The 22,612-nt window shown below is 42.5% G+C and overlaps 1 protein-coding gene and 1 long non-coding RNA gene across 7 annotated transcripts in view; one reads left to right on the forward strand and one right to left on the reverse strand.

The window, feature by feature from the left end:
- Dnai4 (dynein axonemal intermediate chain 4) overlaps positions 1 to 22,612 on the forward strand; it is a 56,885-nt gene that overhangs the window by 16,297 nt on the left and 17,976 nt on the right. For 3 of the 6 annotated variants that reach the window (XM_013143173.3, XM_063258732.1, XM_063258736.1), the window contains exons 5-10: positions 1,535 to 1,691; positions 6,569 to 6,708; positions 10,100 to 10,258; positions 14,113 to 14,307; positions 18,271 to 18,470; positions 21,709 to 21,795. In XM_013143173.3, the coding sequence (XP_012998627.3) occupies positions 1,535 to 1,691; positions 6,569 to 6,708; positions 10,100 to 10,258; positions 14,113 to 14,307; positions 18,271 to 18,470; positions 21,709 to 21,795 (938 nt within the window). Of the gene's footprint in view, positions 1 to 541; positions 1,692 to 6,568; positions 6,709 to 10,099; positions 10,259 to 14,112; positions 14,308 to 18,270; positions 18,471 to 21,708; positions 21,796 to 22,612 lie in introns of all 6 variants that reach the window. The other 3 variants (XM_063258738.1, XM_063258737.1, XM_063258735.1) reach the window with 3 other exon arrangements.
- Positions 2,210 to 9,260, reverse strand: LOC134478258 (uncharacterized). The gene is made up of 6 exons (XR_010050752.1): positions 8,860 to 9,260; positions 6,744 to 6,867; positions 4,004 to 4,114; positions 3,724 to 3,831; positions 3,003 to 3,084; positions 2,210 to 2,448 (listed from the first exon to the last, which is right to left on the reverse strand). It is a non-coding gene; the product is annotated as an uncharacterized LOC134478258 (long non-coding RNA).

The raw sequence follows: 22,612 nt of genomic DNA on the forward strand, positions 1-22,612 counted from the left end.
ACCTTTAAGAGGTCTTCTGAATGATTCTGAGGCATCCTAAGATTTGGGAAGCACTGCTTCACTGCGTAACTAAAAGAAGTTTTATACTTAGGAAAGCTCGTGTTGCATTTCCAGAGCAGGGCAGGCAGCATAGTATACACCAGCTGTCTTTAGATGTTCTCAGTGAACAAGTGGATAATTCATTGAGTTTCTTACTTTTTACCAATCTTAGCCAGATGTACTGTTATTGATCACAACTGTAAATTAGTTTCAGAATTTATTTCACAGATAACAATTAAAAACCTTTTTAAAAAGAGTCACCCAATGCTATAAAGGACAGGCAAGTGAAAACTTTTTTCTTTCCTTACCTTGTCCATATGCATAATATTTTATTCTTACAATCATACTTTAGAACATGTGCTGGGTTCTGCTGTTATTTAACATTTTATTGCACCCATTTTCATGATTTTAAAATTATATGTTATTAATAATACTCACAAATAAGTGTAGCACAATTATTTTGCTGGTCCAGTTGACTGCTTGATAATTTTTTTTGAAACAGGGTCTTGCTATGTAGTTCAAGCTGGCCTTGAACTCACTATGTCCTTCAGGCTGGCCTTGAGTTCCTCCTGCCTCAGCTTCCCAAGTTTTGCGATTACAGAGATGTGTCACCACACGTGACTTGTAATTTTTTTAAATAAATTTTTTTAGGTGATGGGGAAGGAATTTTTTCCAGGCATGGGCCTATGAAGAGGACACTGAACTTTAGTCTCTGGAAATTGTTTTTAAGTCTTATTTCCCTAAAGCTATTCAGGTGTCTGCCATGGAAAAATCTTATGGATCTCTGCTTCACTCCTTTTTGTGCACAGAAAATTATACTCTGACCTATATGTCATGTCATGGATCTTTATTATCCACAGAAGCAACTTCCAGTTCACTCAGTGCTACGGCTGTATTTATGATACAGTTTCCCTAGGACATTGAACTACTGCCTTCCCTGAAGATTCTGGCGGTTCCTTTTCAGCATACTGTTCACATGGATATTGAGCCAATTTTATCCCTGCAGTCCACCAGAGCTTCTCTTGAAGACCGTTGGTAGCTCCTGGTCAAGATGAGAGGAGGTGGCCCATAGCCCTAACCAAAGGCAACTTAGAAGATGTCACCCTAGCTACGGAAGTTAACTTCAGGGCTCAAAGAAGTGGTGCATGGCATGTCCCCCAAATATGCTTTTCCTTCATTCTTTCTGTATTGTACAGGCAGTCAAACATGCCAGATCCCTGTCAATAATGTAGGGGAGTTATCAGGGGGTGCCAGTAGAGTTAGACTGTGGGGTGGAGCCCCACAGACAGCCAGCCATGCTGCTTGGTGAGAAGGCTCTCAGGCGCAGTTTGGTTTCAGAGAGCTTGGATAGACTACATGTTACACGTGGCCTGTTTCTCCACCATGCAAAGTCACCTGCAGTGTACCATCTGTCACAGTATTTTTGTGTCTGAGAAGAAAATGCAAATTAGCAGTAACAATTAGTAAATGGTTTTTATGAAATTGAGTATTTCAGATATGCAGGTTATGAGGGCAGCTCCTGAAACAGTCATAACCAAAGAGGACCTGGAGAAGAATATAGAGATCCTACTCACGGAGACGGACACCCTGAGATTTTTTGATCTGCCGACGGTCATGATCTCTGTAGAATCTGAAGAGGCGGAGAAAGTCATGTAGGTGCATTTCATTTGTCTGTAGTTCAGGTGCAAAATCAGGCCTTTTCTCATTTTTAAGAGGGTTCTCGCCAGAGGTACTGGATAGAGGTGTGTGTGCCTTGGGAAATTATATATAAATCGTCCACACCTCGACAAATTACATGGGGAGCATTTATAGAGGGTGTCAGTTTGCTAGAGGAAAACCCTAGAGTTCAGCCATGTTCTCTAATGACGAGGCAAACCTGAAGGGAAAGAGATGTGGGGCAGAGGGTGGGAAGCTGTGGTGAGCTAGGAGCGCTGAATCCTGGTGTCCCATTTCACATCAGAGTGATTACAGTCAGTGATAGCTAAAGGGAATTTTGAATGTTTTCACTACAAAGAATAACAGTTTGAGGTGACAGGTGTCCTGCTTACTCTGGGGAAAACAACACATCTGTATACGAACGTCCCATGATACTGTCATACAATAAAACATAAAATAAATACTATTTCAATGCATTCTAAATTAGGCTAATTATTAAAGAACTGATGTTTATTTTGTAAGACTTATGGGAAAACATAAGAAAATAAAAGTTTACTCTGTTGGAGCGAATTTTTTATTTCTCTCTAATATAAGTGTAAAAGGACTGTTAGTTCTTGCCTGATGCATTTTGACATCCATTCAGTCAAGACAAGCACATTAAAAGCTGGCACATATTCTTGGAGAACTGGCTCTGTTGTCATTTTGAGATGTCACTATTGCTGAGAGCTTTTCTTTCTCTGAAGTCTGCTGTATCTGAAATTAATACAGTTATTATAAATAATAGTATTTCAGATTATTTCATGCCAAATGTCATTTGAATGATTCATATTACTAAAATATCCATCACCAAAATAGTTTTAGGGTATTATCCCTGCCTAAAATGTAGCATACTGTGTAATGGGTAGGCATACTGGCATACTCCTCTAACTGCAGCTACCTGGGAGAGTAAGACAGAAGGATTGCAAATTCAAGGCCAGGCCAGGAACTTAGAAACTGCCTCAAAATTTGAAAAAGGGCTGGGGATGTAGCTCAGTGGCAGAATGCCCCTGAATTCACTCTTCTGTACTATATGAAAAAATTATTGTAAAATTGTTCATATCGCAAAGTACAGTACAACTGGATTCTGGATTAGCTATATTTACAAGTTTTAAGAAGTGAGTAAAAGTTCCTGGAACCTTGCAGAAGACAAAGGGGGCTGGAGACATAGTTCCGTAGCAGGGTGCCTTTGCATTTGTGAGGCCCTAGGTCCAACTGCCAGCATCCCCCAGGATTTTTTTAGATCTTGAGTCCAAGAGTGTGATACCAACCTGGAAAATGTCAAAATCTCATTCTCCCAAATAGCCAGAGGTTAGTCGGGTCTCCTGGCTCCTCTCAGAAGCAAACAGATCTCTGGAGGGAAGCATACCCCAGTTCAGTTCTCAAGATTTCAGTTGGTTAAAATATACCAAACTCATAGAGACACAGTCATTATGAATAAAAGTTAGCAGAAATAACAAACTCTAGAGCTAGACCCTGAACAATGATATTATCAGATATAGACTATAAAACATGCATGAAATGTTCAAACAAATACAACAGAATTAAGATGTCATCAGCATTAAGAAACTGTCAAGCTGATGACTCCTGTCTGGGTAAAGCACTTTAAAATACATTTGTACAGTTGTTTAAAATGCAGACCTTGGTGTGAATATTATAGTAGACATTTCAGTAGAGATTTAATAAGTTAGAAGATAGAGGTGGATAGATTACATAACGTGATTGAAGAGTAAATGCTTTATAAAGTATGAGACAGTTTAAGAGCAAGTTGGCAAGGGGACATTTAGTCAGAGTGTCAAAGGGCAGAGGAGCAGAAGGGAGAAGAGGGCCTATTCCAGGAGAGAAAGAATAAGGACTTTCCCAGATTACTGGGAGACGCCATTCCACAGGAGGGGGATAAATAAAAAATCTACAAGCGAATGTCCTCAGTGCATTGTCCTGGCACTACAGAATACCAAATATAAAGAGAAGGCTGTAAAAATAAAATATCACCTTTAGAGGAACAAACTGACAGCATTATCCCTTCTGAAGGATGAAAGTCACTGCTTTATTGGGGATTTGGCCTGGCCTCCAATCTCCTAAAGTGAGTTACAGCAAAAGCTAAATAAAAAGAAACAGGTGGTATTGTTTTTGGGGAGTCCAGAAAGGTCAAAACTTTCCAGCAGTAAACACGAGGACTCTTCCGATCATCACATTTCCTGGGTTTTCACAGATTTGGGGAGTGCAGGAGGAGGAGGGTACACAGGGGGTGAGTGCTCATGAAAATGGCCACCTGATCTCCAACGTCTCCCTCTTTCTGTTTTTGTAATCGCAGCAGTTGAAGCATTGTGACTTGAAATTGGACAGGTGCAGGTGTTGGCAGGATTGGCACCCCTATAGCAGACTAAGAACAGAAATAAAAGATACAAACATATTAATATAATCAATCCAGTGTAGAATCCAAGATGGGTCTGGTGGCAGCAGACTTCATGGCTTCAAAGATGCCCTGTCTCCATGGCCCTGCATTCCAGGATAGCATTCATGATGCTGCTTTGTGACCTGTCAGTACACAAGCGTACCCTCGTCTCCATGTTACTAACTGTACCAGGCCATCCTAGTTTCTTATTTGGACATCCTTTTGTAGAATTTGTGCTCTAGGTGTGTTCATCAATTTGTCTGTTTTGCCAGTGAATTTCTGATAGAGCAGATTTTTTGCAAGCAAATTACAAACAATTTTTAAAGTAGCAAGGTCTAATTATGTTTGTGGGGATTACGTGTATTCTTCCCTTTTGTTTATTTAATTGAGTTTTGAGAGGTAGATGTGTTCTTTTTCTTAAAGCTTGGCTTTTACTAAGTAAGTCTTTGGCCATGATTGTTCTTTGGTGTGGAGGCCCACCCCATCTAACTGCCTGTAATAACTGTAACTACCTTAGCTGTCTATAATATTTCCCCTCTAAAGGGCTAACCCCAACTACATTTAGGGAGACTGCACAGTTTCCATCTTACCTGCTTCAAGCTGAGAAGGGTCAGTATAGGGGAGACTGCAGTCAGGGACCCTTCCAGCGAGTCAATCTAATGGGCTTCCAATGGAAGTGATTTTGCAGCTTACCAGGTGTGAACCCTCTTTATGAGATTGATCTGGTGGGTTTCAGTAGAAGGAAACTGTCATATTTATTGTTGGTTCTGTCTGTATGATTGAAGTTTGGCAGCCTCTGGGCAAGAATAAGCCAAGTTTTTTAAAATTAAAGCATGTATAATCAAAGCATGATCACTAGAACAGAAAAGTGGGTTTGGAACAGAGCCAAGTAGACACTTTTTGTGAGCCCCACTGTCTTTTAGATCTCTGTATGATGGAATCTGATAGTTTATCAGAAGTCTCTCCAGTTTTAGCTGATCTTATCTAAAGAATTCAAGGTTTTGTTGAGCTTTTGTGGATTTTATTGTAGTTTTTGTTGTTGTTGTTAATGACCCATAACTGCAGTCATTACTGGTGTAGCTGGAGATTGCCAGAAGGGCTTAGTGATTATATCTAGCTTATTATTATGGCATTGTTGTACACATTGCTTGGTTATACTTTTCTGTTGGATATTTAAGACCAAGTGAAAGTGAGACTTGCATTCATCCAAATTAATGTCTTGCTATCTAGCAGGGTCAGTTAAGTCTCATCAGGATTTATCTTGGAACTCTACGGAGCCTGTCCGTTCTTCTGTCAGTGTCAGCCAACAGGATGACCAATTGCTTTCTAGAAAAGCCTGGTCGGTGAGTGAACAGAGCACAACCCCACCCCAGTCCACTGGGTAGCAGCTGGAGAGAGGGACTGCTCTATTCTGTCTGAGAGTTCTCTAGAGCTTGAGTTCCAGCTGCAGAACAAACTGGGTCCCTTCAGTGCCAGAGTCTAGGGCCGTGCAGTCACAGTAGAGAGCCAGCAGTCTGACAACAGACTGAGGGAGCTCAACTGAGAAGTAGGAGCTGGAACCCAGGCTCCAACTAAGAGAAGGCTAAAAGCCAGTCTTAGAGCTAGAAGCAGCCCCCCATCCTGCAGCAGGACAAGGGCACCAACCCCTACCTGGTCCAGAGGCACAAGCAGGCAGGCAGCCCCAGGCCAGACACGGCGCGACCACTTGCCTTGCCCTTAGCTGGCTGAGGACACCCTGTCACAGCTTCTTAGGTTGTGGCATTTAATTTCTACCTTCTTAGGTTAGTTTTCTGTAATAGAACAAGTGAACTGGGATGAGGTCCTTAACGTATTCCTGATGATAATTGCTTTGGCTTTGTAATAGCTTAACAAACAAATCTGGGTTTTCTGTGTAGCTAAATGGATAGATCTTGAGACCATACTCTTAAATGAAATAAATCAGACACGTATGTGTAAATATCACATTGTCTGTCTAGTGTGAGAAAATGAAAATATCAAAAAAAGCCAAAATGTATAACAGACACTGTGAAATAGGAAGTAATTTTTCAGAGAAAAAGAGGAATGGGAAGATGGGAGGGAAAAGAGAAAAATGAGAAAAAAAGGGTAAAATGGAAACAAAGCTTTGTAAATGAGGGTTGAGAGAGGGGAGGGGAATGGGAAAAAACTAAGGTATATCATGTACAGGTACAAATTCCCTATGACAAATAAATCATTGTACATATCTAAATTGTACGAGTAAACTTGATTTAAAAAATAAAACAGATAATTCCTTCAAAGACTATTTAATGCAATCTTTTCCTAAGGATTTTTTTGATATCTCATTTCACATTTTGGTACAACCATATTAATGATATAACTTTTTTTTTAAAAAATGGTAATATAAAAACATAGTATGTGTAGACTCAATTTTTATTAATGAGTTGATTCTCCATTTTTTTATAGCCAGAGAAATAACAAATATGAGACCCTGTGTAGAAACAGATTAGGCAATGACTTGTATGTTGAACGGATGATGCAGACTTTTAATGGGGCGCCAAAAAATAAAGACGTGCAGTGTGACAGGATTATAATGGAAGACCAAGGTAATGTGTCTCCTTCCCTCCCTGATGGGACTCACCACTGTGCACTTGCAAGGCAGGCGCTTATGCCGCTGAGCTGAATCCCCGGCTTCCTCCCTGAACTTTCATGCTTCACCGTATGTCCTGTTGAGTCTGCCAGTCAACAAATACATGTTGAAATGTCTAGAGCAGAAATAGAAATAACTTGGCTGAATCACAATAGCGGTTGCGTCCTGTGATCTGTAACTTTGAGAATTGGACATTTAAGTTAACAAGTAATGAAAGTGTAGGTTTCAGTCCTCTGCATCTTGGTTATTATGGTTACTGTATCATAAATCTCTCTATGCTTGGTTCGTGAAAAATTTATGGAACCGGTTACGTCACAAAGCATACGTGTCACAAGTAACACTGCAAATGAGTCAGACACTGTGCCAGGTCCTTCACATAGATGAACTGATTTACAGATGAGTGATATGTTACCCCATCGTACAGATAAGGAAAGGGGCACAGAGAAGGTAGGTGACTGTCATGCTTTGAGTCCTGTGCTGTAAACTACGCACTCTTCATCTTACAACACTGTACCCTTAAGAAAACTTAACAGGCAAAAATCTACCATCTGTGACCAAGGGAGTAACAGGAAAAAGGTTGTGTCTTTACTCTTGTCCTTATTTCTCAACAAAACTGTAAGCAAAGCTTTAAAAACCATTAAAGTAGATCAGTTTCTAGCAAAAAAAAAATAACCATTGTTTTCATAAAAAGTATAAGACTGTCTTGCTGGTGGGGGCATCTCTTTCCTTTCCTAGTATCTCCTGTTACGTGGAGGATAGGAATTGGGACGCCCCGTGCTCATCTCTTTATTCTCTCTTCCTGCTTGGTAACAGAGATGAGGCTTACCTGATGGGTGACTGGGGAGTAGAAATGCGGGCATGCATGGTTATTGCCCTTCTTTACCTTTCCTGGTAGCAGGCTGACACCGAGAACTAAAATACTAATTGACTTCCCTGCACAGACATTGTAAAGGGGTAGGAGAGGAGGCTGTGATTCTCACATTATGCCTTGTAGGTTTGTCTGAGTCTGTAGTTTCAGATTAAGGAGTTCATTGTTGGTGCACATCTAAACTACGAAAGTCCATCTACACATCCCTGGTGGTACAGGTGAACATTGATGATCTGTATTTCATTCCTCGTTAGTGTCTTAATTGGTATGAACTTAGATGAGTGTGGAAAAATGAATACTTGTATGACATGCTATTGGCTGACATGGCCATGGAAGTGGACCAGGGCCACAGCTGCCCGCTGTAATCTAGAGATCCAGGAAAGATGTTAGGTAGTTTGAGGTTCTGAGAGCCAGGGAACCAATGGTGTGTGTTCCAGTTTGGGTCTGGAAACCTTAGTACAAGGAGGACTCAGGGCAGAAAAACCAGTGTTTCTTAATGACAGCAACACAATAATCAGTCAATACAATTCAACACTTGCTCTTGATAAAATTGCCTGTAAAGGCATAGTGTGATCTTTCTTGATAATATATCTGAAATAAAAAGGAAACTTTTTGCTTAAGTTGAACTATTAAAGATATCCCCATTAAATGTTGGAATTAGAAAGTGGTACCACCTATGATAATTATTCAACATTGTTTCTGCCACTCCAACCATGGCAGTAAGACACAGATAGATCAAATTATCATTGTTTGAAGTCAGTATTGACATCTATTTATATACTGTAGTAATTAGCTTTCTGCCATTATGACAAAAATACTGAAAGTAATCAATGGATATGGAGGAAATATTTAGTTTGGCTGATGGTTGTAGAGGTGTCAGTCCATGGTTGCTTGCCTCTATCACTTTGGCTTGTGGTGGCAACACATATCATGCCTGGATCATGTGGTGCAGAAGTTCTGTTCACCCACGGCAGCTGGGAAGCAAAGAGAGGAGCTCAACGTCCTTTCCAGGGTCCCCTACACTGACCTTGCTTCCCCCACTAGGCTCCACTTTCAGAAGTTCCACCACTTTCCAATGGTGCCACCACCAGAGGCTCAAGTCTTTAAGACATGGGCTTTTAGAGAATGTTCTAGGCTGTAGTAGATACTTAAGAACATTGGCTTAGTTACTTTTCTCATTTCTGAGACAAAATACCCAACCAGCCACAAGTTAAGGGAGGAAAGATTTATTTAACTTACATTTTGTGGAGGTTTCAGTCCATAATCAGGTGGCTCCAAGGCAGGCTGGCATTGCAGAGGAGAACAGTTCCTGGTAGGCAGAAGACAGCAGAAGCAGTGAGGCCCTTAACAGTGTCTCTCTGCTCCTTTTATACTCTGTCTAGGCTACCAGGACTGACTGAGTTAATACACCTTTAATCCTAACCGTAGTTCTCAATTGTACTAGCAAAAATAACAGAGCAGGTAGTTCCAGCAGTATGTCCTTCCACAGAAGTATCCAAAAAGCCTAAGCAAACATTGTCGAATGAACCTTGTCAGGACTGTGCAAAGTAGTCCAAGGTCTACAGCAGCCAAGGCAGAGCTGGAGCAGGAGGAAAGAGACAGAACCGCTTGCTGTTTTCCCTGTCCTCATCCCTGAAGACTGTCAGCCAGCTTCCTGATGGGAGGCTCTGCCTGTTCATTCTAGGAGCAGACCACATATTGTGCTAGGAATTGGGTTTATCTCTTTCATTCTGTCTTGGGGACTATTTGAAAGACAGACCCGGAACTCTTCTCCCAAGCAGTAAAGAGCTGCACCTAAGATTCCTCCCAACTACCCTAAGAAACTGAGCCCAAACCACCACGGGCAGCATTAGATACCAGGGCCCTAATCTTATGCTACAAATACCATAATTGTAGCTATCGAGTAGCTGCACCTATGAGGTCCAGATTCTGTTGTCTGGTTAAAGGGAAATAATTCATGGTTAAAATACCACCCTTTACCTGAAAATCTGGAAAACATAACATATAGGACTCACTGCTCTGTGATCACTGATGAAAGAAAGACTTGCTGTGAGGGTGATGTAAACCAGTGAGAGAGACTGCAAACTCTAAAATGTTTTGAGGACAGATAACATTGTCAAGTTTTATTGAATCAATTTAGCTAACTTAAAAATTTAAAAAGTGGGGCAAGACTTACACTGCTATACAAGTTTCTTAAAGAGAGCTCATCATTTTCCCAAAAAAAACACAGGCCTGCACACAAATAGGGAATTTCACTGTCTAAAAATGGAATCACATAATTAAACGTGACTGGACCTGTAGGCCATTATATGCTGACCATAGCTGTGGACATAAGAGTTGTATTGTTGTCAAGCTCCATGTCACTAACGCAGCCCCACAGTGGCAAACAAGTAATGTTTAAGCTTTTATAGGGCCAGTTTTGTATAAACCTAACGTATTAGGATTCGACTGAGGATAATTCTCACCTTTGCTTGTTCAGGGGTCATGGCCACTACCTGGGATCTGTATGATTCCTTCGACGCCCTGAAGCTCTCCTCCTCAGCCGGGAAGCGATACGCAGTTGAGTCCAGCAGTAAGGCGAATGTCCTTCCCAAAGAGCGCCTCGAGCAAAAGCTGCCAGCTGCCCTCACAGACAAAAGTAAGATTTCAGTGGCTGCCGTGCTCTGGAAGGACATGTTCATGTAATGTTTGAAGTTCTTTTTTGGCCGTGGCAAAACTTTCTTACAGAACATGGAAAGCACAGCTTTTACCCAGAAGTAGCACGAGTTCTCTCGGACGCAGTCTCAGTCTCCCAGCCGAGAGCATTCTTCTGCTTGGACATCTGCCGCGCGTTTTCAGAGCTGCTCCTCTGTGGCTTCTTCACTTGCTCTCGGAGTCTCTCACACACGTGAATGGTGGCCTTCTCTCTTTCCTCCTATAGGTTAGCTAACCTAATAATAACAATCTTAGCCATATGATCTTTCACAGCTTTCTGTTTTAGCAGGCTTTGCTCAACACAGCTCTGGCAGGAAAACCTTGGGGTCACCTCTTACAGCCCAGTTCAAGTAGAAGTACTGCCAGAGGGGCAGCTTTGCTCCAGCCAAGTGCAGCACGAATTCTGGCTTCCTCTGATAACTACCTGTGTCTGGGTATAGGGGCGTGATCATTACTCAGCCAGGTACAGCCTGCACTGACACCTCAGAGTGGAGGCCCATTTGCCCCACTGGGTGGTGGTGATCCTGACCCCGATTCCGCATGAATCCGATTTTCTGTGGAATCCCAGAGCCCACACCACTCTCTCTCACACTCACAGTGTTCGATAGAGATGAGTGTCCAGGTGGTCCACTGAGCCTTTTTGTAACCCCGCATACAGTGGAGGTTGGCATGTCTCCTGTGGCCAGGGTGTGTGGGGAGCAGGCTGCCTGGGCCCAGCTGACCTTGGAGGTGTGGAAGAGGCTGCAGTCTGGGGTTTGTCATCCCTGAGGCATTGGACTGGTGCAGAGTGCGGGCTCCTTTGCTCTGGTCTTTGGCTGCAGACGCTGGGCAGTCCCAGGCAGCTGCTTTGCCTGTGCCTGAGTGTCTGCATGGTGACGGCCTCTTCGGCTCTGTGTCTGGAATCCGTGAGATAACAAGAGATATGTGGGAAACTCAGCCCTGTGTCACTCTGGCTCCCAAGGACCCTAACTACTTTTCCTTTCACTAGAGGACTTCCTCTGTTTTCTAGATAATTTCCACATTTTCTATTGGATTTCTCAGGGGTGCAGGGAAACTATCTCTGTCCTATTGTCATGAAAGCAGTGAGCATTGCGTTTTTAAAGTAAGATTTGTGAGTGGGCAGGGTGGCCTCCCCAACATTTTCACGCATCCTGGGAGCTGATGGGAGCTTCAGCTGGGGAATGTATCCTGGACTATATGAGTGTATCCCAGCTCAGCACAAAGGCACCAGGAAGGAGGTGACCTCTCCCAGCTGTCATCTGGGAGACAGGCGTGGTGACAGCTCAGTAAGGTCTGAGAAGTGCAATGTCACTGTCTTAGTTTTTGTTGTTGTTATTTTTTGGACTTTTTTAGTTCATGTTTTCAGTGCATAATGATTACACTTACAGTAGGGATTGGTACAGAGAAATAATATAGTCAGTTCCATTGTTTTTTCCCCCTGGCTACAATCTTCCTCTTATTTTTCCATCATCAGTTTCATTTATTTACCTTGTATCACTGTAAAAAGTTAATAATTACATATACAGATTGAAAACCAGACTAATAGGCCAAAGTATATGTAACACATGTAAGACAATTGCACCTTTAGATACATTGTTTGCACTGGATTATAAAACTTTTTATTTTTTCTCTCTTACCATCTGGGTTTTGTTTCATACTTTATATACATTGAGGTTTTTCATGTAAGAGAAACCCATGTGATGTTTCAGCTTGTGTGTCTGGGTTATTTCACTTAGCATTATGGTTTCAAGGTGCATTCATTTTCCTACAGGTTTATCCTCTTTATGGCACAGTAGTGCTCCACTGCGTATAAATAGCACATTTTAAAATCCATTTATCTATTAATGGACATGCAGGCTGTTTGCAAGATTTAGCTATTATGAATTGCTCTGCTATAAACATGGATACGCAGATCCCACTGGGATTTGATGTCTTTTAACCCCTTTGGGAAGATACCTAGAAGGTGAATAGTTGGGTCAAGTGAAATTTCTACTTTTAGTTTTTTGAGGAATCTCCATACTGATTTCCACAGTGCTTGCACAGTTTAGGCCCTCACCAACCATGGAGAAGGGTTCCTCTCTCCCTGCAGCCCTGCCAGCACTTGCTATTGGTTGGTGGTAGCCGTACCTTCTGGAGTGAGGTGGAATCTCACTGTTAATTTGCATTTGTCAAATGGGAAGCAATGTCGAACATTTTTTCAAGTATTTATTGGCTGTTTGTGTTTCTTCATCTGAGAAGTCCATATTCATTTCAGTGCTCATTTTTAAAATGGGTCTTTAAATTGGGGGGGGGCTCTAATTTTCCTTTAGTTCTTTATATAGTCTAGACATTTTTTTCCACTCCATAGGTTTTCTCCCCACAATAAGTGGTTTCCTTTGTTGTGCATCTGCCTTTGGAAATAGAAGTTGTGGGATGCTTCCAAGGAGCCTGAGAAGTCGAGGACATGAAGGGTTCTCCAGGCCTCCGCTGTGGAGCAAAGTCCTGGGAACTCCTTGGTATTTTTTAGCTCGGTGACATTGTATCCTACTGCTAAGCTGTAAATTGTAAGGTTATAAACGTGCCTTGTTAAAAATAAATATGTTCGCCTTGTTTGGAGCCATGGTAACTTCTTTTTTTTTTCTTTTTTGGTGGTACTGGGGATCAAACTCACGACCTCACACTTGCCAGTCAGGCACTTATGCCTCTGAGTTAAATTCCCAGCCCCCAGAGCTGTGGTAACTTCTAACAGCTGCAATAGAAAGCTAATAGGATGCTGTCGCATTCCTGGGAGGCGTCCGTGGGAACTTCAGGGAGCTGTAGCAGCACGGTGGTCTCAGTGTGACTCCAGAAGTGGGAAGGTAGCCCTGGGCTTTGTATGTGCCCCTCAAAGGCCTTCTGTTGGACATTGAATCCTGAAATTCACAGGTTGATAGTGTTTGGGGTGGGGGTTAGGAGACTTAGATGAGGTGGCAGGAGTTGGGCCCCAGGATGGCACCTGTGGTTTTATAAGAATCACAAGAGGCACCGAGCTTGTGAGCTCCCTGTCCCAGCCACATGGTATTATTGCCATATTAGGACACGGCTCGAGACCCTCCTCTGCTGCACCCTGACCCCGGACTTCTCAGACTTCAGAACTGTAAATTACCCAGTCTCTGATGCTCTGATACAGCACTAGAAACTGACTAACGCAGATGTATCATTCCATGATGTTACAACTGCTCATCTTTTGAAAAACAGTATATAATATACAAATATAGATAAATGGTCTTTTCTGAGACAGGGTCTCACTATTCAGTTCAGCATGGCCTGGCCTTCACTTTGTAGCCCGGGCTGTTCTCAAACTTGTAATGATCCTCTGCCTCAGCCTCCTTCGTGCTGGGATTACAGGCGTGCACCACCACACCCAGCTTAAAACTGTATTTTTGGATAATTAAGAATTCCAAAAATGTTTGTCCTATATTTGCTTTGTACATGAAAGATTGCAGTAAGTGTCTGTTGAAGCTGTTAGAAACTAGAAGCAAACAAATGGAAATAATTAAGCCTTGTTTTTAACTCTTTTTGAATGTGCGCGCCAGCTCGCATGGTGGCGCACACCTGCTATTCCAATACTTGGGGAGGCTGAGATGGGAGAATGGCATGTTGATACCTAACTTGGGCAATGTGCAGGTTCAGTGAGACTGAAAATCAAGAACTAAAAAAGGGCTGGGGATGTAGCTCTGTGTGGAAACCCTGGGTTGAATCCCAAGCACTGAAAACAAGACTGTGAACTTTGTAATATGACCGGATAGCTTATAATTGCACCGTGTTTGTATTTGACAGCTAGTGAAACAAGTTCCCTAATGGATTTAGAAAATGTAATTCTGAGTAAGGTCCATGAAGATGAAGAAGACCACGCAGAAGCGATATTCAAATCGGACAAGTTTCTCCAGGACTTGTTTTTCATGGAGCGGGTGCTGATGGAAAACATATTCCAGCCAAAGCTTGCAGCTTATCGTCAGCTTCCTATTTTGAAAGGTATTTTTAAAAAATGATCATTTTAGATACCCTCAAATCATTTAAAAAGTTTAAATGGTATTATTATGTATTTCCAAATGTAATCCCCACCCTGGGTATCACTTATTGGAAGACTTGCATCCATATCGACAGGCGTCAGCACAGGTCCCTGTATGTCCACGTGCATCTGCATATGTCTTTGCCCATTTCTTCACCCCCAACTTTCCAATCATGTTTTTCATAAGCCCCTGACCACTCAGCCAAGTCTTTGCTTCAATCAGGGAATCAGCTTATAATCACATTGTTTCTCATTTCAAGTAAAGCACACACAGCCAGCTGCACTCTAAATTCTCCTCAGCAGGAGGATTTCCCTTCACTGATGCCCTTTGCAGATGTCCCAGAAAGGGGCTGGGGTGCTGGACTGTCCACTGTCAGAGGGGACCTGCGGGCGGTGCAGGGCCATCCGTAAACCAGCCCAGTTTTTCCCACAGGGCCCTGGCAGAGGGTGGTGATGAGACATAGATTATAGCTGGGGGTGTTGAGGTGGCTGGAGTTGGTGTACAGACAATTAGCAGGGAATTTTGTAGAGAAAGAAAGCCTCGGTAAACCTTCCACTGAGTCTTTGGCTGCCCTATGCTGTGCATGTTAGGATAAAACACCAAAAGCCAAGCAAACAACAGCCACCCTGGGGTGCTGCATAAGGCACACACTGAGGGCCCACAGCCAGTTGGGAGATGTTTGAGTTTAGGTTGAGAGACCTTGCTGCACCAAGAGACAGAAAGCAGACACTGGGGAAACCTGTACCTGTCTAGTAGGGCCGAACTAGCCTGAGTAAAGGGTAGTGTAGACATGCCCGGGACCCGCTAGGAAAGGCCATGAAATAGCATTCTATTCAAGGTTAGTTGAGCTACTTGCCAAAGCACATGCTGACACGTTATTAAAGGGAGAAAGCCTGATCTGTGCATCGAACACTAACATGTCCAGAAAAGTTCACCAGGGATGTGAAGAAGCAGGAAATGTGACGAGAACTACAGGAAAAGTCAGTCACTAGAAACAGATGGAGAGGCCACCGAGGTGCTGAAAAGCACAGACAGGGGCTTCTGAAACTCTGTAATACCTCTGTAACTTTGCATTGAAGAAAAAGAGCAGAGTTAGAGAACCGAGACTGCCTGACTTTGAGACCTCCTGTAAAGCTGCTGTAGTCAGGTGGTAAGACACTGGGAACTAACAGCTAAGTGGAACAGAGCAGACAGCCCAGACATAAGCCTACATAAACAGAGCCGTCCGACCTTTGACAAAAGAGGGCATATAACACAGCTGAGAAGACAGCCACTGAAAATAAATGGACATCCGTGTGAGAAAAGAATCCAGACACAGATCTTACACCCTTCTCAAATGTTAACTGAAATGGATCGTGGGTCTGAAAAGATCCATGCCAGACTCCTAGGAAATATCATGAAAGAAACCTGTCATGACCTTGGGCATTGGAGTGATTTTGTATTTATTTATTTATTTATTATTGGTACCAGGGATCGAACTCACGACCACCTGCTTGCAAGGCAGGTGCTTATGCCGCTGAGCTAAATCCTCAGCCCCTATTTTTAATTTTGAACTTCATAGCAGGTTACTGGGATAACAGTAATAGGTACCATAGTATATCTCATTATCTTCACAATAGTTGTCCTTTCAATCAGGTATAGCAAAATCAAACCAAATATAAAACATCATAAAACCTATCAAAACAGAGTATTGAATAGAGCAATACAATTAATCAAAACAAAGCCAAACAGTGATAACAGTATTTGCCTTCAAAGAGATGGTAGAAGGAAATCCCCCTATTTGCTATATTGCATACGGCCATCCTTCCAAAAGATGCTCAGGCCTCTGGCTCTGATTTGCTAATGGCGGGTAGGGTGGTGTTTGATTCTCAGCCCATGCACCAGTAGGCTCATGGCTGCTTACCAGGGAGGTGAACGGGTTGCTTGGTTTCCCAGTGCCCTAAGTTCCAACATGGCACGGATCTTGGGAGATGCTGGCTGCCTGATTCTTTCCCTGGGTCGCCTGCCACTTTCTTGAGCCAAGGCTGCTTGGAGTGACTTTTAAAATAAGCACTGAAAGCACAATCCCCTCAAAGGGGTATTGATAGGCTGCACTTCATTACAGTGAAAAGCTTTTGCTTTTCAAAAGACTCTGCCAAGAGAATAAAAAGACCAGTCCCCAGAGAAGGTATTTCCAAAAGATGGAGCTCAGGAGTGACCCATTATGCAAAATATGCAAAAATCTCTGAAACCATGGCAGTAAGAATTGAGATTTAAAATGGAGTGAACTGAGATTTAAAATGGAGTAAAAGGTGTGAAGTGCCATCTCCGGGAAGAAGAGGCACAGATGACAACTGAGTGTGTGTTAGGCGTCTCAGGTCAAGTAACAACGAGACACCACCACTCTTGCCAGAGTGCCCACGTCTGAAATGCTGACACTGCTGTGTGCTGGTCAGATGTGCAGGAGCCCCGTTTCACCGCTGGCGGAACATACCGTGCTGTGCTGCTCACTTTGGGCACAGACAGTTCTTATAAAACCGGACATTCTCTTTGCACACTGTCGAGCAATTGCTGGGCATTTATCCAGCTGATCTGGAAGCTTCTGTCTACAGAGGACCTGTGCACATGCATGCTTGTAGGAGCTTTATTTGTACTGACCCAAAGCTCGGAAGGAACCAAGATATCCTTCAGGAGGTAAGAGCAGACCTATACCGTGATGCTCCAGGGAAACAGAGCACCATTCAGCGCTGAAGTATCCAGCTACCAGTGGGTGTGCAGCACATGGCACTGCCTGTTATTTAGTGCACAAGTATGATTCCAACTGCGGCATGTGCAGGAAAGAGCAAAACTATGGAGCAAGTGAAAGATCAGTGGCTGCCAGGGATAAAGCCCCAAGCACAAGGAGGGACAGGCAAAGCACGAAAGGTCCTGGGGGCAGTGAAACCGCTTTGCATGATGCTCCTGTGGAGAACACACATCATTGGACATTTCTCACATACTGTAGAATGTACGAGGCCAAGAGCGAATCTTCCTGTTGACTGAACCTTGTCTGAGAATGAGAACAGCAAAAGTAATGTCTCACCACTCCCGGGAGGTTCAGAGGGCCACTCCTGGGGACTTGGAGTACAGGAGGCATTCGATGCTCACCATATCTCCCAGTCCACGCATGTGTTTGGCTGGTACAGAAGACAGATGCGTCTCTCCAGGAGAATGGCAGCGGGCTGTCACAAACTTACCCAGCTGGTGTCTCCAGCTGCAGCTGCTGCTGCCAATGGGGCCTCACGAGTCTGAGCAAATCAGCTCAGCTCACTGCTACCTAGCTATTGATAAAGTGACTGCTTTTTAAAATTTTTTAATGTCTGTTGGCAAAAAGCCTCCAGAAATCATTTGTTTTCAGCTTCCCAGATTGGCAACGGACTTTCGCTGTCACTCCTCAGGGATCCATCCATTCTTCAGCCCTATGTTCTAATTCAGTCTGCAGGGACCTTTCATTTCAGTAAGATATCTCCCTGGCCCAACTCACTGGTGATATTATATAGATTTGGCCAGGGAAACGAGAGGTAGTTGGTGAGGTATTTATACACTGGAGGATGGGAAACACATATGCCCCAATCCCAGCTGACTTCTACCCCTGCGAAATTTCTCAGGCCCTGTGCTCCTGATCCCTTTCTTACTATAAAAGAGGCCCAGCATCTGGTAGGTAACATGGTCCTCCTGTGTGTGTACCACCGTGGCTCATATACTGAGTGACCCAGAAGCTGCTAGCTTCAAGTAGCACCCGGAATAACAGGAGGTACCGAATCAGGTGGAGATGTCCAAGGTGCCCTGTCCTTCAGCTGCTGGCCCACAGGTCAAGGTGGTCCGAAGTGTCCGTGGTGAGGAGAGGTGCTATTTGCAGCCCTTGTAGTGCAGACAGCGATGATATTTCTATTTGATTTAATTCTAGAACCGGAGCCGGAAGAGCCTAAAGAATTTTCAGAATGTGTAAAAGTTGAAGAAGTGGAAGAAGTTAAGGAGGAGGAAGAAGAAATAGAAATTAGTGAAGAACAAACAATACCAGCCAATTTGGAAAGGCTCTGGTCTTTCACCTGCGACTTAACCAAAGGTCTTAATGTGAGCAGCCTTGCCTGGAACAAACTGAATCCCGTAAGTTATCAAACATTTTCATCCATTTATTGGCAGTTATCAAATTTTAATAATAAAGCTTGTTTTTCTGTCAGATACAGGGCAGAGATTGAAACTGACCACAGCCCCTAGTTTTAGGGTGTCTCTACAACAAGCTCCTGTTTCACAAAGGGAAAGTGCAAATAGTTCCAAAATAGGGTTTTCTCTTTCTACGTGAAAACAGTGCCATTTCTCTCTTAGAAGCTGTATTTGGCAGTGGCACTTTCTGAGTTCACGCCCGGGCTATCCTGAGAAGTGGCAGGATCTCCACATGAGTGATGGATTCTATCAAAACTCATGCACCCAAATGTGGTTTTTCTTCAAAGTCATCCGACTTGGAAGTGTGTGCTTACTCCAAGGACCCAGTAAACATGCAAAAATAATTTTGAGCTTCTTTACCGTATGTTATGCCAATAGCAGCAGATGTGTAGGTAGCATTTGGTACATTCCAAGCACTGCTCTGAGCACCTTATCTGTTTTGATACCAGCACAAAAGCTTCATGAGTTATATGTGCTGTTGTCCCCATTCTGTTGATAAATCAAGGGAAGTACAAAAGGGATAAATAACTTCTCTAGTGTCACACGACTCATGAGTGAGGTGGCCAGGGCTAGCAATGCTCTGGTGCCAAGGCTCTTCCCTTTCCCCCTGAATTATGGGAGGTCACCTCAGTGTGCCTGAGTGAGTCGTCAGGCGGGCAGTCAGATCATAGATTTTCTTGGAAAAAGGAGATAATTACAGATTAAAAACACAGACTTTCCCCAGAGTTTGTAAACTGGTTCTGCAGACAATTCCCAATTTGAATTCCAATAATCTTTTGGGAGATGGCTATATCCTTGAAATAAACATGTGGTGTGTTTTTAAAGAGGTCCAAACTAATTTGTCTCTTAAAAATCATATCATAGTATGCATATTTAGGAATCAGTCCTAGGATTTCACTGGCACGTTTTAGGTACTGTATACAAACACGATGGTTGTCATGGTCATTGAAAAACAAAGTCTGTAATCACTTTTATTGAACATAAATACACATTATTTTAATTGTTTATTATTTTTAATAAAAGTGATTTTCCCTTAGATTTGTCTTTATGAAACCATATTTAAGAACATGTTACAGGGCATAAGCACCTGCCTTGCAAGCAGGCAGTTGTGAGTTCGATCCCTGGTACCGATAAAAATGAAAAAGACAAAAAAAAATGTTACAGATAAGTGGGATTTATTACATTAATAGCAATCTGTAATAAAGGTATATGAAACATTTTTAGAAGCAACACAGCACTGGCTCTTTTTAATTAATGCACTGATACTGGGATTAAATTAAATCATTTGTGTGAGGCTAACTGAACTGAATTGTGAATGGCATATATGATTCTTATTAATTCATTCTACAGATATTGAACATTCTTTCTGCTGGCACTGCTAAGACACAGGACATATAGCAGTAATTAAATTACAGGCTCTGCCCATAAAATAATTTCTAAGGGCTTTGGGAAGGAAAATAAACCAAGCTGGGGGGCACTGAGAGAGCCTGCTTGAGTGCATGCTAGTGAGAGGAATGCCTTTGAGCAGTGGGTTTGTCAACGGCCGATCTAGAGGTAGAGAGGTGACACCTGTCAAAAGCAGAGAGGGATCGTGGACAGATGATGGTGCTGTGAGAGTGCAGGGTGACCAGAAAATACGTCTGAGATAAATGCATTCTGGTTACAAAATTCACCCTGACTTTGACCAATCATTAAACTTTTGTCTATCTGTATTCACAAAATGCATTTTTGGGGTTGTTTGTTGGGTTGGGTTTTTTTTTTTTTTTTAGACAGGGTCTCACCCTCTGTAGTTCAGGCTGGGCTTCAACTCATGATGTGGCCCAGGCTGGCCTCAAACTTATGCCAATCCTTCTGCCTCAGCCTCTGGAGTGATGGAATTATAGGTGCATGCCACTATACCTGGCTCGCATACATGTTTCTTGACATAGTCTGCTATATTTGTTGGCTCAAGGAACTGTAAGAAAATACCTTAGCTGATGTAGCTTGAACACCTACAGTTTATTTTCTAACAGTTTTGGAGGTTGGAAAGTTCAGGATCAAGCTGTTGGCCAATTAGGTTCCCAGTGAGAGTTTCTTTTTCCCCCTTCTCACTCACTGTGCCTTCATGGAGTGGAGAGGGAGCTCTGCTCTCTCTTCTTAAAAAGTTGCCACTCTGACCCAGTTAAGCCCCCACCTTATGAGCTCTATGAACCTTAAACATTAATGACCTCCAGAAGCCCCATCTCCAAATTCAGTCATTTGGAGCTTAGGGCTTCCATGTAAGTTTTTTTTTTTGTTGTTTTTGTTTGTTTTTTTTTTTTTTTTTGGTACTAAGGATCAAACTCACAACCTCATGCTTGTGAGGAAGGCACTTGTGTCACTGAGTTAAACTCCCAGCCCACACAGAAGAATTTTGGAGGGTACATTCAGCCCAAAATACCTGTTCTTAATTTCAATGGCTTTCATTTTATATTAAAATAATTAGTCACCCTCAAAACCTATAAGATATTAAAATATACAATGCATTCTTGGAAGATGACTTCAGTGTGTAAGAGAGCTTGTTATAATGAGTTCTTCCTAGGTACACAATCTTCTGGAATTGAGGAATATTATGCTAACTACTTTTATTTGCTTAGGAAAATATTGGAGTGAAAATTGATGATGTCTTAGTTACTTTTTCTCACTGCTGAGACAAAATACTGGACAACCGAGATTAAAGAAGGAAAGGTTTATTTGGGTCAGGGTTTGTAGAGGTTTATTCCATAGTCAGCTGGCTCCAAGGCAGGTGGCATGGAAGAGAGGTGTCGCAGAGGAGAAGCAATTCATGGTGGGCAGAGGGCAGCAAAGCAAGCAAGCAACAGTAGCTCCTCCTTCTTCCTCTTTTCTGTTCTATCTAGGCTGTCCATCTTAGGGCAGGTGGCAAGCCAATCAGTGGACTAATTTAGTTAGCACACAGCCTCGATTTCAACGTCTCACACTGTATACCCAGCCACCTCTGAAAATGCTCTCCCATGACCCCACGAGACTTTGCAGGGAACATCTAGTTACAAGCCAGAACAGACAGCGTAGCGATATTTTTCATTCTCAGTAGAAAACTTTGACCAGTATTTTAAAGTATAGTTTGCTAATGGTTATCATTATACATGTGCTGATATTCTTATGCTATCTTCTTTTATTTTAAATTTATTATTGTGGTTTTCAGGACCTTCTAGCTGTTGGGTATGGACACTTTGGATTTAAGGAGCAAAAGAGAGGATTGGCTTGTTGCTGGTCAATAAAGAATCCCATGGTAAGCTGAATGGGAAAAAGAACCATTTGTATTTAGTTAAATATTGACAAAATTCTCATGAAGTATTTAGTTGTATGTGATAATTAAACAAGTTCCAGGAGATTTTATAATTTAAAATGTTTCTTCTTTATTTGTCTTGGTTTAAATCTGTAGCCATTAACATTTGTTCTTGTTGACATAGGAGAAAAAGAATTTATTTATGAATTCACTCAATAAATAATTATAGTGCATGAATTTAGGTCTGAAGGCACAGAATTGAACCACTATTGAATCATAGCTAATTATAAAGAAAGACTCTGTAAAAACTTTTGAAAATTAGACATTTTTAAAACTTGGTTGTTTCTTAACATGGGGTATGATCAAAATACGGCAAATGTTTAAATTGAAAAACGTCACTGTAAAAGACACATCCAATCATTATTCTCCCTTGAAATCGTTCACCTCTTTTTGAACACACTCATCCTATATGCACACCACTTTCCGAAGCAGCTCTGTAAGTCTTCTTTCGTGAGTGTCTTTAGCTGCGCTGTCCTAGCTGCCTCCATGTCCTGAACTGACTTGGGGGAAGAGCCGGAAGCCCATGGCATCAGATCCGGTGCAGAAGGTGGGTGAAGGCACACTGTGGTGTTTCTATGAGCTGGCTCTTTTGGGGGTGCTTGGCAGCAGTGTTCACTTATTTCTGATCACCCCTCCTGAAGGTACCCAGGAAAGAGGACTTGGGGACTGCTTCAGACCGTGACAAGCATGATAGCAGAAGGGGCAGTGCTTGAGGGGAACTTTGGCCGTGTGTCTTTTACTGCAGCACGCTTTTTAAATC

This window comes from Cavia porcellus, unplaced genomic scaffold, assembly GCF_034190915.1.
Source record: "Cavia porcellus strain 051 isolate PalLab524CR breed Dunkin Hartley unplaced genomic scaffold, mCavPor4.1 scaffold_1, whole genome shotgun sequence".
Lineage (NCBI taxonomy): Eukaryota > Metazoa > Chordata > Mammalia > Rodentia > Caviidae > Cavia > Cavia porcellus.